General features: G+C 40.5%; 1 protein-coding gene across 1 annotated transcript in view; it reads left to right on the forward strand.

Moving 5' to 3' along the window:
* Positions 1-14,421, forward strand: part of FGF9 (fibroblast growth factor 9) — a 28,696-nt gene extending 14,275 nt beyond the window's left edge. Inside the window, exon 3 of the mRNA XM_088159493.1 lies at positions 11,570-14,421. Coding sequence (XP_088015619.1) covers positions 11,570-11,815 — 246 coding nt within the window. The 3' untranslated portion in view covers positions 11,816-14,421. The remainder of the gene's footprint in view (positions 1-11,569) is intronic.
* Positions 14,422-15,126: the final 705 nt, after the last annotated feature.

The following is a 15,126-nucleotide window of genomic DNA, read 5'->3' on the forward strand; positions in this document are numbered from 1 at the left end:
AAGTGGTTATTTTCTCTCCAGCCGTCAATCCCTTCCCTTTTGCTGGGCCAAGTGTTTCTTTGCTGCCTGGGGAATTGAAGCAGGAAACTGGAAAACAATTCTGGCCAAGCAAAAGGGCTTCAGTCACAGTGGTTCCTTCCCAGGTCTCTGGAAGGTGCAGCACAGAGGTGGGAGCAAGCCCTGGGCGAGGGTGTGTTTGCTTTCCTCATTGCCTCAGGCAATGCAGGTGTTTTCCAGCCTCTAGTGTGTGTGTAGCTTGGGCTGTGTGGTTTGTTTGGCTGGAGGGCTATCAGTTTGGCTTGGGATGTGCTTAGGACATTAAGAACATCCTTTTAAATGAAAGAGTAGAGGACGACCTGGAAATACATGCATGATGATAAATAGTTTCAGGCAAGTGCAGTATTTTATTTTTGGTAGGAATATCTTTTTCTAGAAATGGGAAATTGTGCTAATCTGCAGGGCTGTGTTAGGTATGACCCATAGAAGAGAGTGTTTGTTACAGTGGGTAGAATGAGTGTTAGTAGAAGACTTGTGTGATAGATGATGAAAACTCTGAAGACAAGACAGCAATGTGGAGTGCTGAAAAGTATTAGACCAGAGAGAAGCTATTAGTGGAGTTTTTATGGATTGGTCCCTGGACTGATTTTATTCCCTGGTTTTATTAGGGACATTAAACATCTTGTCATGAAAAGGTAGTGGTGTGTTACTGCAATTTTTTGCAAAGCTGGGAAGTCTTTCCAGCACAGGAGGCAACCTCACAGAAGGGCCTTGGTGACCTAAAGTGCCTAAAATGTTTATGTGTGAGGCTCAGGGAGAGCTCTGTTAGTGCCACTCCATACAGCACTAAATACAAAATGCAGTTGGTCATTGTGTTAAAGAAGATGAATTGAAACCAAAACAGGTTTCAGGAAGGACATTCTGGGATGATCAGAGAGGTGAAAAGACTATCAAATTATATAGACTCTAAAGATTTTGACTGACTTAGCCTGCAGAATGAAAACTGAGAGGGTATGCACTTGATCTCTGTAAATACTTTGAGGTATAACACCAGGGAAGAAAAAAGTCCTTGAAATGGAATGAATTGGTTTGAATGGGTCACAAGAAAGCTAAGGCTGCATAATGAGGAAGGTTCAGAGTGTGAGGAAATGGGATTTTGAGCTGGCCAGAGGGAATTTTGCAGGGAGGTGGAGATGAGACATAAATGCTTTCTCTGCACTGTACAGTAGGAAACAACTTTGTGACTGTGGACATTTCCTTTGTGGAGGATAGAGGTTTGAGAAAAGTTCATATACTGGAGTTGCCTCATCTACTTCACCCTTGCAGATAACCCCTCTTAGAATTTGGATGGGCAGTTTTGCTTAAAGCTGGGTACTGTTAAATGGTGGTCCCCACAAGTACCAGCACGGGGAATAAGGCAGAAACTGCAACCTGCTCAGCAAGGTAGGAAGGACTGTAGAAAAAAATGGTCTTTTGGGATATAGGTACTGCTGTAGGAAAAATGGATAGGTCAGTATATTTGACACAGGTAATATGGGAGAAAGCTTTGTGAGAAACTGCAACTATTGTGATTGTTTTTAAACTCTGGCTTCAGTCTTTTTAAAATCAGAATTTCATAGACTATAACACTGTAACCAAAGAAGGACACTTACTAGTAGTGTTCTGTGAGATACATACTATACTTTTCCTCAAGTCTACAGTCTTCCTCAGAGGACTTAATTTCAAATGCTTACTAAGTCTGAAGATCAATTTTTTTGTGGGAGAAAACCCTCAATGATCTCCTTGCCTTGGTCTGAAATTCTATGTTGATCTTGGGTTCTCACTACATGCCTGGGACAGGAAAGCATGAGTAACTTCTATATAAATTATGTGTCTATGTGTCTGTATGCATATATATACAAACATACACACATAATTTATATAGAAGTTACTCATGCTTTCCTGTATATATATGTATATGTATATATGTGTAAAGCTAAGCTTTGGTAGAGTAAGATCCTAGTCAAACCTTAGTTTAATGATTTGCTTTTCCCTAAATAAAAGTGTCTGGAATTTTTTGTTCTCATGAAAACAGGAGACTAGAGGTGCTGCTTGAGGAGGCAGCCAGTGTGACCTTGCAGGAAGCCCCTTCCAGAAAGGGCAGTTCTGATTCCTTGCTAGTGCTGCATGCTTCTGCATTCTTCCATGCTCCAACACTGGCACTCATCTGACCTGTCAAGAGATCAGTTTTGGGATATAAAGCCACAAGAAAAACGCTCAGCTTCCTGAACTGGCTTGCTGCCTGTTTGGGCAAGCACTAGGGCTCAGTGGGAGAATCAGGTGCAGTGCAGGATGGTTGAAGGGTTGAGCACCATGCTTTCAACATGCTGAAGTGGCTTAACTGCATTGCAAGCCCAAATCATACCCAGCAAGCAAGAGTGGGACATCTTCAGATTCTTTTCTTTGCAATTGTGTAGCTCCCCATCACTGCAGCCCTGAGCGTTTCTGGAGCCGACTGTGTAACGATACAGGGGTGTGAAAAGGTTCAGTGTCTTTGGTTGATCTGAGAATACTGTGTTGAAGTGACATGCTAAAAGCATCAGCAGCAGTGACACACCGAGATGTGCTTGGGGATTATTCACTGCATCAGATAAAGATCTGATGTGCTCTGTTTCTGATTCGGGAGCCAGTGGGATGTGAACGTGGCACTCTCTCCCACTTTGCCATTCATCATTTTCAAAGACAGAGTAGAAAAAGTCTGCCCTGTGGGGACTTCATTAGGGATTTTGACTAGGTTGAGAATTGCTTTGCGGTTTGAATGTGCTTAGGCTGATTTGGTGATGTGCAGTAATGTGGTTCATTTGTGTTGCATTCAAAAAGCTTAAGAAATAAAGCTTGTTATAGTGTAAATCCATATTTTCCCCTTCTATAAAGCCCTTTTGTTTCTTTTTCATTCATTTTATACTGGCAGATATCTGCAGCTACTTTTGATTTGAAGATAAGATTTTATATTTGTGTTCCACTGGCTGCTGCTGAGGTAAAACTTGTGTTCTAGTGTGGATGCTGCATACTTTTGAGGTCTGGCCCAGGCTGTGCATCTTTAATCTGCTAAACTTTGCTCTTCAAATTTAACCCAATTATAGAGGCAATATATGACTCAAGAGATATTTTGACTTGATTCTATTATGGTTGGAATACCATTGCCTTCAATGGAATCAGGATTGAACCTGCTTCTGTAAAACCACCAATTAGTTTTATGGTTGTGTCAGCAGATCCCAATCAAGATAAGAGCTGTATTGTATTCATCATTTTAAAAACCTAAATCTAGACAGGATTCCTGCCTATGAGAGTCTGCAATCTAGAGACAGTCTTCTAACATGTAATCTTACTTTTTCATAACAAAGGGGATTTTCATAACAAAGGGGATTTTCATAACAGCAGGGCATCCCACTGATGCCTTTGTTAGGGCATCATATAATGTATAATCTGAACACAGATTAGGAAAGTTATTGGAGAAGACTTCAGCAAAATGTTTTGGTTCGTTTTAGAATATACAAATGCTGTAAAGTTAAAACAAAATAGCAATATTATTTCTTTTCTAACTTTAAAAATCTGGTTTCTTTGGAAGATCCATGTTTGCAGGTACTGGAGAGACCAACAACCTGGTCTTTGAGCTCTTCAGTCACTAGCTCTGTTGAAGTCGTTACTAGATTTCTTTTGGGTTTTTTCAGACAGAATGACAACTTCTTTCATCAAAGCCGAAATTAACTGCATGAGTGAAGTTTTGCTCATTGAAAGACAGGCCCACTGGTGTGCATGCTAGGAGTAGGGGTCTTGAGAAGGAGCAGAGCCACCTGACTTCCTCCAGCATTTCCCAAAGACTGGGTCAGCTGTGTCACTGTCAGCATAAGTCATGGCATAGCAACACCAAAGATGTGTGGATTTTCTGAGAAATGTTAAGAAAATACTCTTTATTCTACTCAGAAAGTGAGATACTAAACTTATGTAACTAAATCCATTACTTTATGGCAGGATTGCCCCTGGGAAAAGGAATGAGGGAAGTGTCCAAAAAGTCATCCCTGGAGAGACTGTTTATGAGAAGTGTTGGCCAAGGGAGGGGGCACTGCTGTCTGAAAAGGGAAGCATGGCATCTTTTCTTCAGCAGTGACTATTTGAAATGCTAGCTTTCTTTCTTGTCCAAAAAATGTGGGAAATTAAACAATGAAACATTTTTGAACAATTTAAACTGAATAATCAATTGAGGCCTGCTAGGTAAAGATCATAGTTTGTCAATCCTTTTCTGTAGTGCCCACCAAAGCATGTAGTTTTTAAAATTTCTCTGTGAAGCTTGTTTGTTTTCAAGACCCCAGTAGACATGTGGCATTTCAGTGATGATCTTTCCAAAATGTGGTAGCTTGTGATGCTGTGTTTGTTTGATGACCCCCCTCCAGAATGACAATGTGATCAGTAATTGTCCTCTGAGCCAGTACCTAGCTGGTAACTTTGCATAAAATTAACAGCAAAATATAGACACAGGCTCTTATTCATCAGTCCTTGACCAAATCATCTTGCTGAAAGAATAAAACATGAGTTACTTGTATAATATACACATATATCACTACATATGAATAATAATTATTTGGTCCCCATGGCTAAGTGTTTCATGAAAGCTCCTGAGCATTCTGCTCTTTTTATGATGGCACCTGGTAGCTGAGAGATGATGTGCTTCTTTAATGGTGGATAAATCAATTTTGTGGGGTACTCACTGACTATAGAGGCTCATGCATTTATGTACTTTTTATCCCTCACTTTGCAATGTTTTTCTGCATGTGAGTTTAGTTCACTTGAGCAGCACTTTCTGCTGAAGGAGGTCTATCTTTCCTTTAAGCCTGTGTTCTGTGCTCAGAGAACCACAAAACAAAGCAAAAAATACTGACAAAACGCTTTGTTCTATCTTAGTTGGATTTAAAGAAAGCATCTTTTATTTTAAAATCTCTGTCTGGTTAAAACCTTAACTGGTATTCAGGCTAAAGAGTGTGTAGCTGTAGGGTGGCAGCCCTACTTTGACATAAAGGTTGTCTTTTGATAGAAGAGAATTTGTGGGGTGGGGAGCTGGGGGAGGTCAAGTTACAGCTTTCAGTAAATCTGAGCGTGCCTGAAATGGTTCTTTTAATGTCTTAAAATATTTGTTGCCTTTTTATCATTGCAAGGCTGATCCATGTTCCATTTAAGCTGACGGGAACCCTTCTCCCATCTTCTTTAAAAATTGGCTCTGGCCCCTGTATCAAATTGCATACCACCTTGCTTTCTGATTCTTGGAAGGGTTCAGCCAAGCGTTATGAATTAGATGCTTAGATAACATTGATGACTGCAGTTCTTTATTGTGCCAAGGGAATCAAAAATAAAATAGAGGTCAGAAGTGTGACTAGTAAACGACATGGTGTGGGCCTGGTCCTGCTGGCGTGGAAGGGAGGGGAACAGACCTGATTGTTTATTTGTTTTCTAAGAGTCGACTTTGTCCTGGTCCTGTTCCATTGTGGTGTGGAGAAGGAAGCTCGTGAGCTTCCAGAGAAATGACACTGTGACAGCTTATGTAGCCTGAGATCTGTCCCTGGAGTTTTGTCAAGACTCCCAACAGCATCACGAGCAGATCTGGGGTGTTTAGGTGACAATGAGTTTCCATCTCATGCGCTTGGCTGAGCTGATATAAACCGAGCCTTTATGAACTTGAAGTTGATGGGCAGCCTATCCTCAGGCACAGTGGGGTTGCTCATCCCATAATGATTTCGTGTCCAGGGAGGGCATGCTTAAAGCTTGACAGATGCTGCAAACTTGAAATCTCACAGGAGAGGATATCAGTAAAACCAAGAACTGAGGAGCTGGCAGTGGTGAAAATGGATGGAGGTCTAATTGGCATCTCATCCTCCTGCAGCTCATGTCAGAAGAGCTCTGTAAACAACCCTGGGGTGGCACAGTGCTCTGTGCCAGCCTGGTCTCTCCAGAGAAGGTTCTTGATAGTGTGAAGAGCAAGGGATTGGGAGAAGAGCAGCAAAGGGACAAAGGGGTGAAGCACTGAAATCCCTCCTGCATTGACAGTGTCCTGGGGGGATTTTACTGTTGGTGCTGGAGTCTGCTTTGTTTGGGAAACGCTGCTTTTCTGTTGTCTGCATCAGGGTATGGAAGTACTACAGTGTCTGCATCTGTGTAGGTATTGTGGCTTTTGGCAATCATGATCCCAAGGGATTCAAGTTCTGCTGGGTCTTTGGATCTATACAAGCTTTTTGTATGAAAGATGCTAATCTTTAGGCACCGTCATAACTGCTGCATGGCAGCAGCACAGAACAATCACACTTTATTTTTATTCAGTAAGTGGGGCTGATGTATAATAAAAACTTTATACAACTTAACTAAGAGGTTTAGGGAAAGTAAGATGGATACTGGATATAATCTGTGAGAGTACAAGGTGACCTCAGGTAGGGAGAATGCAGTTGCCTAACTGTGGTTTTGCCAGGGACACCTTGCCTGATTTCCCTCATTTTATTTAACGTGCCATGGAATATGAAATGTGTATGAGTGGCAGCACTGGTGCCTGACTGTTTGCTTGTCTCTCCTCTGGCCCTGAAGGGTTTCCTGCTGTCTGTCTAAAAGGCTTTTGGAGAACTACTAACACAAACACAAAAAACCAGTCAGCTAGTCCTCTTGGCAGACAATTTTCCCTCCTATTTTTTTCACATTTTTTTCAAATTATCAAACAAAGCATTCTGAAAAGAAGCTGCTTGGAGAAGCTCATCAAAGAAAGCTCTGCGGCACTCACCAAGTCAGATACACAGTGTGCAGGGCTTGACTCACACTGTGGTCTAATTTAGAAAAGAAAGTGGTACTGCTTGGACACTGGTATTTGGCTTCTCATTGTGGCTGGAGGTGGTTCATCCAGCCAGAAACTAACAGACTTAGAATGAGAGTACAGAAAACACCCCAGCAAATGCTAAACTAGACCTTTATTTATGACAGCTCTGGATGAGTGTTAATTATTAGCTGAACATAGTATGTTCTAGAGGCTGTTTGCATTACAGCATGGGAAGGGCCAATGGCATGTAAAATGTGTGTGTTGGTAGGCAGAACAGCAAAGCAAACTGCTCTGGAGGAGAATAGGGCTTTTCTTTGTTTCTCTTCACTACATATGCAGTTTTCAGTAATGCAATGTAGCCCTAATGAGGGATTTGCATGAAATTACTCAGGAGATTATATATGTAAACATGACTTTTATTAAGACAGGGTGGATTAACAAGGTGTGCAGCAGGTATGTAGGAAGTGTTGACTACATCAGATATATTTCTTGTTAATAGTTGTTTGGACTTCTGGATTAGGTGTTTCCTTGTCTCTACTGGATCAGTGTAGCAGTTTGCAAAAGGGAAAACTATACACTGCATAGAACAAAATAGTTTGGTCGGTGTGAAAGGTACTTGCTGTGATTTTAGGAATGATGATCTGAAGAGGCTTTCTTTTGTCAGGTTACAAAATTAATTGGAGTTTTAGCTCCATAGGGTTATCTAAAGAAAGAAAGAAAAAAAAGTATTGATGTGTTTTATACAGGACCCTGTACTGTTCTTTCAACTACCAAGCAGCACAAATGGTACATTCTTAACCATTCTCTGAGCAGTGTACATGTGTTTTACGTGTTTCTACTTATTTACAATTAACTACTTCACGTGGATAGCTATTTCAAAACAAGCTAGCAGAACTTTCATTGTGATGCCTGTAACTATGCACTTTATTAATTTAGAATCTGACTTTTAATCAATCTGCCTGGAAATAGGATAACATGATTATTTTCTTCCCTTGTTAAGTGGTGGAGAATGTAGAAAGGGAAAGGGGTCCTGGGCTTGCTAACACTGACCAGCCATTAGCAGTTTTCTGAATTAAATCTTTCTGGGGGTTTTGTCTTTGTGATATGTGCATTTTTGTACAATTCAATTATTTGAACATTCTGAGTTAAATAACAGGTTAAAAAACCAAACAGGTGAAACATGGAAATATAGCAAAATGAAAATCAATCCCTTTGTAGTTGACTACTCTGTGAACAATCCTCACAGAAAACACGTGGAATGTGGTGCAACATCTGATTTATATAATTTTGAGGTCACCTCCTTATTTGGCTCTGAATTAAATGATTTGAGCAAGGCAGGCAGCCTCCCCTTTCACAGGAATGCAGGTTACTTTCCATAGCTGTTCCAGTTGGGTATGTTTGGTATTTGTGTCAGCTTTCGACAAAGATGTCCAGCAACTTTAAGTATGGTGCAAGGAAATATTTGCACTGGAAGATTGATAGAGGAGTGAGTTGCTGGAATAAAAGTATGCAAAAATTGCTGTATTGTAGGGCTAAATCTTGCTCTTCAAGTGTGCATAGAGGGACTTTCTAAAAGTCATAGCCAGAAGGAGAAATGTGATCAGGAAACACCGTATCCTTTCCATACTGGGAGAGTTGGTTTTCAGCAAGAGCTTCCCTTCCTAAGATGGTGAGACAAGAGGGTGGTGTTGGCAGGATGGACCAGCCTGTGTTATGCTCATTTCTAGCTGGAATAATGACATGCATACTTAAAATGTGAGCATAAGGAATTAATATTATGTAGGGCTGTGGTGGTACATGGTTTAGGGGTAGGCTCGACAGTGTTTGGGTAATGGTTGGACTCAATGATCTTAAAGGTCCTTTCCAACCCAAAGGATTCTGTGATTCTATGTAAATTACTGTCCTGATGGGTGTTGACTTCTGTCTTTCTTGTTACTAGATGAGATGTTATTGTAAGAATTTCCAGGGCATGGGGAGAAGGATATGATGGGATTGTAGAGTCTCACATTACTTACAAGCTCTAATCCAAAGTCACCAACACTGATTTACTCCAATGGTGTCTGACCACAAGCAGAATTTCTAGGTCTCCTGGAAGGAAAAGATTTGACTGTATAAAGAAATTATTTCGTTTCTTTTAAAGGGTGATTGTTAATGTCCCTACCTATCTGATCCCACATCCTGGTTTCTCTATCATGTGAACTATTTGCCTCGTGTTTGTACATGAATTTCTGAGAATTTTGAAGGACAAAAGAGATGTAGCTGTGTTGTAATTGAATAGAAAGTTAAAATAGGATAAGCTTGTAAAACGAAGATTGAATTTGTAAGCTTGAAATCCATTTAACTCATCCAGAGTGCAGTGCAATGCAAACCCCCTGATTCAGGGTCTGCTAGTTACGTGTACCACAGCGCTGTCATGATCCATCAAACCTGCCAGATAAAGAGAGGCTATTTTAAAGTTTCTCCTTCAGGGCACGGGGAAATAGTTCTTGCAAAGATAGAAATTTATGATGATGCTAAAAAAAAATGCAGATGAAGTGAATAATTAATGAATTCACGACAGGACTGAAATATCTTCCTAAAATGCTGCTATTTTTAGCAGGGAGTTCTTCTGCAGTGCTTGTCATGTGATCCTATTGCCTTCTGAGAGCAGGAAAACAATTTGAATTAGTTTTTCTTTCCCCGTGGACTTACATAAGCCCAGTATATTATACCCCTTAGCATCTGATTCTGCCTTAAAACAAACACAGATGACTTTAAGCCTCATGCAAAATAAAACACTAATGAAATCTATATGTAAAGATAATCTTCTCTGCAGCTGAATACCTTTTATAATAGTTTGTACTTTTGAGGCTGTGCAAGGGGAATACTGCAATGGGTGTAACTGGCAGCTGCTGCTGGTCCAGTGATGCTCAATGAGGCTGCAGCTTCAAGCTGGCAAAGGACATAGAGGCAATTATCAATGGGAGGTTGCAGGGTATGGCCCACAGATAAAGGCTTAATGGGAACAGATTTGTGTGTCTTTTGCCTAAAACCAGCATAGACTATTGCTGTGTTTGAACTACTTTGAACTAAAAATGTCATAAAAAAGCTTTCACATCCACAAAGGGGTACAGTCATTGCTGTAGTGAATTTTCAGGTGCTGAACATGTGAAATTAGGTCCTGTCTGGGGTTTCTCCTTCCTGATTGCTAATGAGGTGCCCAGTGCCCATTAAAGGGGAAGTCAGGAGCAGCTTACTTGCTGCCTTTCTTGCCTACTGGAGTTGCCACAAATTTAATTTAGAAGAACCCTCCAAATTCCAAACCTTTAGGTGTTTGGGAAGGCCTGAGAAGGACTCTGTCTTTGCAGCTCAGTGCTCAGTTTGTACAGGTGCAGAGGGGTGTTGGCTCCCTTTCCCCATTTGCACGGGGTTTGTTTCCCCCACATGGGATGGTTCCTGGGTGGCTTCTGTAAGCTGCAGGCTTTGGTGATGGTAGACTTTGGGAAGCTCCTGGATTAAGTCATGGCAGGTGGTTTCTTGGGCTGTGCTCCTTAGTTGTGTTCAGCTACAAGTTTATGGCTTAGGTGCCATACATGCTTTGCTGCATCTGGGCCTTGGTGTCTGTTTTCCTTTCTCTGTGCTCCTATCTAAAAGGATTGTTTTAAGATTTAATGTCTGTAAAACACATGCATTGTATGGAGCTTTATAATAATTAGAAATTGATCCTCAGCTGGAAGCTGGGTGTGGTTGATGTGAGTGCTATTGAAATGAGAACTTGTTATGGAAAAATACATTGAATTACCTCTATTTTTTTTCTTGTTGGAAAAACTATTTTCAGGCTTTTTTTCCAGCTTTCCATCAGCTCTCCCATGCTACAGCCCACCACCTCTTTTCCCAGTGTTCTTGCTTAGTAGTTTGTGTGAGTCCTTCCTAGAATGAATCTGGTTATTAGGTGGCTGTGTTTTAAGCACTCTATTAAGCAAATTTTTAAAAGGAATTTTAAGCAATCTTAAGGATGTGGAAGGCAACACACAGACTGAAGAAGTGAGCCAGCTGGAAGGAATGGGATTCTGTGGTGGCAGGAGATCTGATGAATGATATCCTCAGTGGGTCCTGTCCTCAGTGGGATGGGACACAAGGACAACCCTGATAATGCAAACCTGGAGGGCTTTTCCTTGCCTACTTCATCTCAGCATGCAGGGTTCATGATACTGTTTGAAGCTCTGTTGGGTTGTGGCTTTGTGATACAAATAATAAATCAGACAAAGGGTAGCAAATTGCATGTTTTTAAATTAATTAAATGCATCAAGTTCTCCATGCATTGAAACAACATAGAGATTTTAAGACTGTAAATTTTATTACAGCCCTGCAAACAGGTTCTAGTTTCCTTTATTTATATCCGTTTGTTTGAATGCCCACGCTCACCATTGAAACAATTAGTTTTAGAAGTCCAGTAAGGTCTTGTGAGCTGCTTGGGAGCTATCAGAAATTAAAAGTGCCTATTTTCATCTTTGTTGTTGCTGTATTGATTTGGGCAATGAGGCTTTGAGAGTAATTTTTGCTTCACATAGGATTATCCACCCTTCTGACTGCCTCCTGAAACACCCAGCAATACAGCTTTACATAGCTAAAACTGGGAGTATAGAAATAATTTATTCTGCAATTTGGAGAGGAGATAACAGTTTCAAGCCAATAAAACAGTAATTCTTTAAGAAGAAGCTTATTTTAGTGGCTATCTCCTTACTGCTCTTTCTTTTCTTTCCACAGGAAAAATTAACCCAGGAGTGTGTATTCAGAGAGCAATTTGAAGAAAACTGGTATAACACATATTCATCAAATCTATATAAACATGTGGACACTGGAAGACGATACTACGTTGCGTTAAATAAAGATGGGACTCCACGAGAAGGGACTAGGACTAAACGGCATCAAAAATTTACACATTTTTTACCTAGACCAGTGGACCCTGAGAAAGTACCAGAACTATATAAGGATATTTTAAGCCAAAGTTGACAAAGACAATTCCTTCACTTGAGCCCTTAAAAAGTAACCACTATAAAGGTTTCATGCGGTGGGTTCTTATTGATTAGCTGTGTCATCACATCAGCTCCACTGTTGCCAAACTTTGTCGCATGCATAATGTATGATGGAGGCTTGGATGGAACATGCTGATTTTGTTCTGCACTTAAAGGTTTGTCCTCCTGGAGGAGAGCCTATGCCCACTCGCTTGATTTAGTACGAGAGGGAGCGCGAGAGAGTGAGTGCGAGAGAGAGAGAAAGGGAGAGGATGAATGGGAGTGAGAGCGCGAGAGAGAGGAGCCGAGGGGAGGAGGAGGGTGAGGAGGAGGAGGAGGAGGAGGAGGAAGGCCTGATGCATGCTGGGGAATAGACACGCTTTTAAATTTTTGATCAGTTGTACTTCGTCATATATCAGCATAGCTGCCATACTTCAATTCATCAGGATTTTTGGCTGGTGGCCTGCTCAAGTGTACGCTGCATTTACAAAGGCATGGAGGGTGCAGTCTTACTTAAACAAGAGACTTTTCAGTTAATCGCTCTCTGGGTCTCACCCCACTGAGTTTAAAGCAAAGACCTCTTAGTAAAAAAAATAAAAATAAAAAGTTAAATTTATTTATAGAAATTCCAAAGGCAACATTTTATTTATTTTATATATTTATTTATTATATAGAGTTTATTTTTAATGAAATATGTACAGGCCAGATAGGCATTTTGGAAGCTTTAGGCTCTGTAAGCATTGAAATGGCAAAGGCCACTATGAACCTGTGGTAAATTCATGCAAGTAAATATAAAGGTGCATGGATAAAAAACAAAAGCCAACAATAAAAAGGTAATAATAATAAATTCTAGTGACCCTCATGTACTAAAGGCGACAATCTCTTTTGTGCCCGTATTATTGTACAAGTATGCACACCACTCATGACACTGAGTCCTCACTCTTCTGACTGCTTGTTTCATAGCTTACCCCAGAGGATTAAAGAGAAAACTGGGTCTTCAACTTTTTTTTATGTGTCTGTAATATTTCCTCTCTGATAAAGTGACTTCTTACATCATTGTAAATTTCACAGCTGTGGAAAATATAGGGGTTGGAATATATTCTACTTGTTAAAACCTATTGCAGATTATACCAAAGCTAAATGATAAATATGCTATTTTTTTCCTAAAGAGAATGCCAGAAACAACATAAGTGATACCAACAACAATTATACTAATTTTAAGATTCCACAAAGAACACATAAATATTTCAGAGGGCAAGAACCAGGTTAACAGGATCACTCTTGTAAACATGTTTATTTGTGCACTTGACTATCTACTATGAAATTATACAAGTTCCATAGGGGTCATTGTAATACCTTTTATGGAAAATTGCTTTCAGTGTGAACTGTCATAATACATGATATTAGCACCCTTCCTAAAGTAAAACTTGCAAAATGAAACTAATAAATCTCTATCAATAATGACAATGAGGGGGACAGTATTAGACTTATTTTTATTGTTTTTCCTAAGGTATGTTCAAATATTCATGAACTCTAAGTGAGGAAACAGTACGTAATATTTAAGGGTATGTAGCATTTTATGATAAGCACACAAACACATCCATTAGCAGTTACCGTTTGGAAATTAACCCTCAGGAAGAGGCATTTTCCCCACTAATACTCTAAAGAAAAGGGAAAAAAAAGAGACAATAACCATGTTAAGATCCATATGGCAAATGCATTTTGTAGTTGTTTTATCCCTTAGGATTCGAATCCTGTGCCACTAAGTTGAGCGTAGCCTTCACCATTGGATATGTTGGGAGCAGGGCTGGTCCTGACACCCTGGCTGCCTGCGTACGCATGGGGGCTCCCTTGGAGGAGTGATGGAAAAGGTTGTAGCCTAGTTGCAATTAAGAAATTTTTGCTCTAAAGCACTCTCCTTCACTTGATTTATACTATTTGAAACTTATTTCTGTTCTGGGATGACCTGTGGCTCGGTGTCCTGAACCGTACTGAAGCAGGCAGGAGGAGCCCTGCCTCAGCCGGCGGTGTCGGTAATCTGAAACGTAACGTGGCGTTTTGTTGTAATTGTTTATGAAAGGTAAAGGTACGTACATTGCATTAATTGATTTGTAGGATACTTGTCTAGGGACCGTTGCTGCCTGGGAATTTTACAGCCTTGGGGCCGCGGATGGTTCGGCTGCCGTGGGGCAGTCGGATCGTTCGTGTGGGCGATGCAAAGAGCGTGGGAGAAGAAAAGGAGAAAAGGCATTTCTGGGCAGGACTAGGGCTCATTGCTCCGTGTTAAATGGATCAACCCCACCACGAGGAAGGGAGCTTGCAACCCTCTGCTGTTTCAGTAAATCCGACATACACCAGGAAATTATTTGCAAAGGTTAAAATGACTCTGAGTCGAGGCCACAGTACTAGGCCACAGTTAAAGTCTTAATGTTAAATTGACTTGGATTTTTAGTCATAGGCTAATCATTACTACTAGTTAACATGTTTTATTTAATTTATTTTTTTTTTGTATTTTTCTAAAGAAAGGATTAAACTCGAGAAAAATGTTATGAGTTTATGGCAGTCCTAAATAAACTGTAACCGATTTACTCGAATAACCCGTAATGGTGTGTAAATACTGACTTTATGTAAATATAGAAACATGTAATTTAACTTAGGCATTATTGCAAGACTGGAAGGCCCAGGAGCTGGCAGTTTGCCACTCCCTGCAGGTTCACTGGGTCAAATTTGGCCTGTTTCGTGTAGCAAACACCAGGTTCTGTTCAGTCCCTTGTGTAAAATGAGCTATTTCTGTTTGTTTTCTGGAGGGGGATGGGTGAAACCATTGTCACCTGGGTGCTGCTCAGCTCCTTTGCCAAGGTGTGAAGGGGTAAGGATGCCTTCCTGCTCCTTATGTGATCCTGCTAAAGCAGGGCTGCAGAGAGCTGACACGGCAAAGCAGGGAGGCTTGCAGTGCCTCTCCCCCATGCTGGGGACAAACAGGAGTCTTCACTTTCTGGTGCTGTCCATCTGGCACCTTTCTCGAGCACTAAAATTGACTTGAAGAAAAATCTGAGGGAAAGGGAAAAGAACAATTGGTGTTATTTACTTGATATTCTGTAATGGTGTGTAAATACATACAGAATTCTGTAATTTGTATAAATATATTGCTATAGAATTTTGAAAATTGGTATTATTTGCTTGATGTCCCTTCAGAGCATTTTCTTATAGCTGTGCACATGTGTACTAATGGGATGGCAAAGAGATGTCCTTGCTTATTCCTAGAAAGAGTGTGAGAATATTCCAGGAAGACAAAAATCATCAGTATTT

The sequence above is a fragment of the Sturnus vulgaris genome, chromosome 2, assembly GCF_052056855.1.
Source record: "Sturnus vulgaris isolate bStuVul1 chromosome 2, bStuVul1.hap1, whole genome shotgun sequence".
NCBI lineage: Eukaryota > Metazoa > Chordata > Aves > Passeriformes > Sturnidae > Sturnus > Sturnus vulgaris.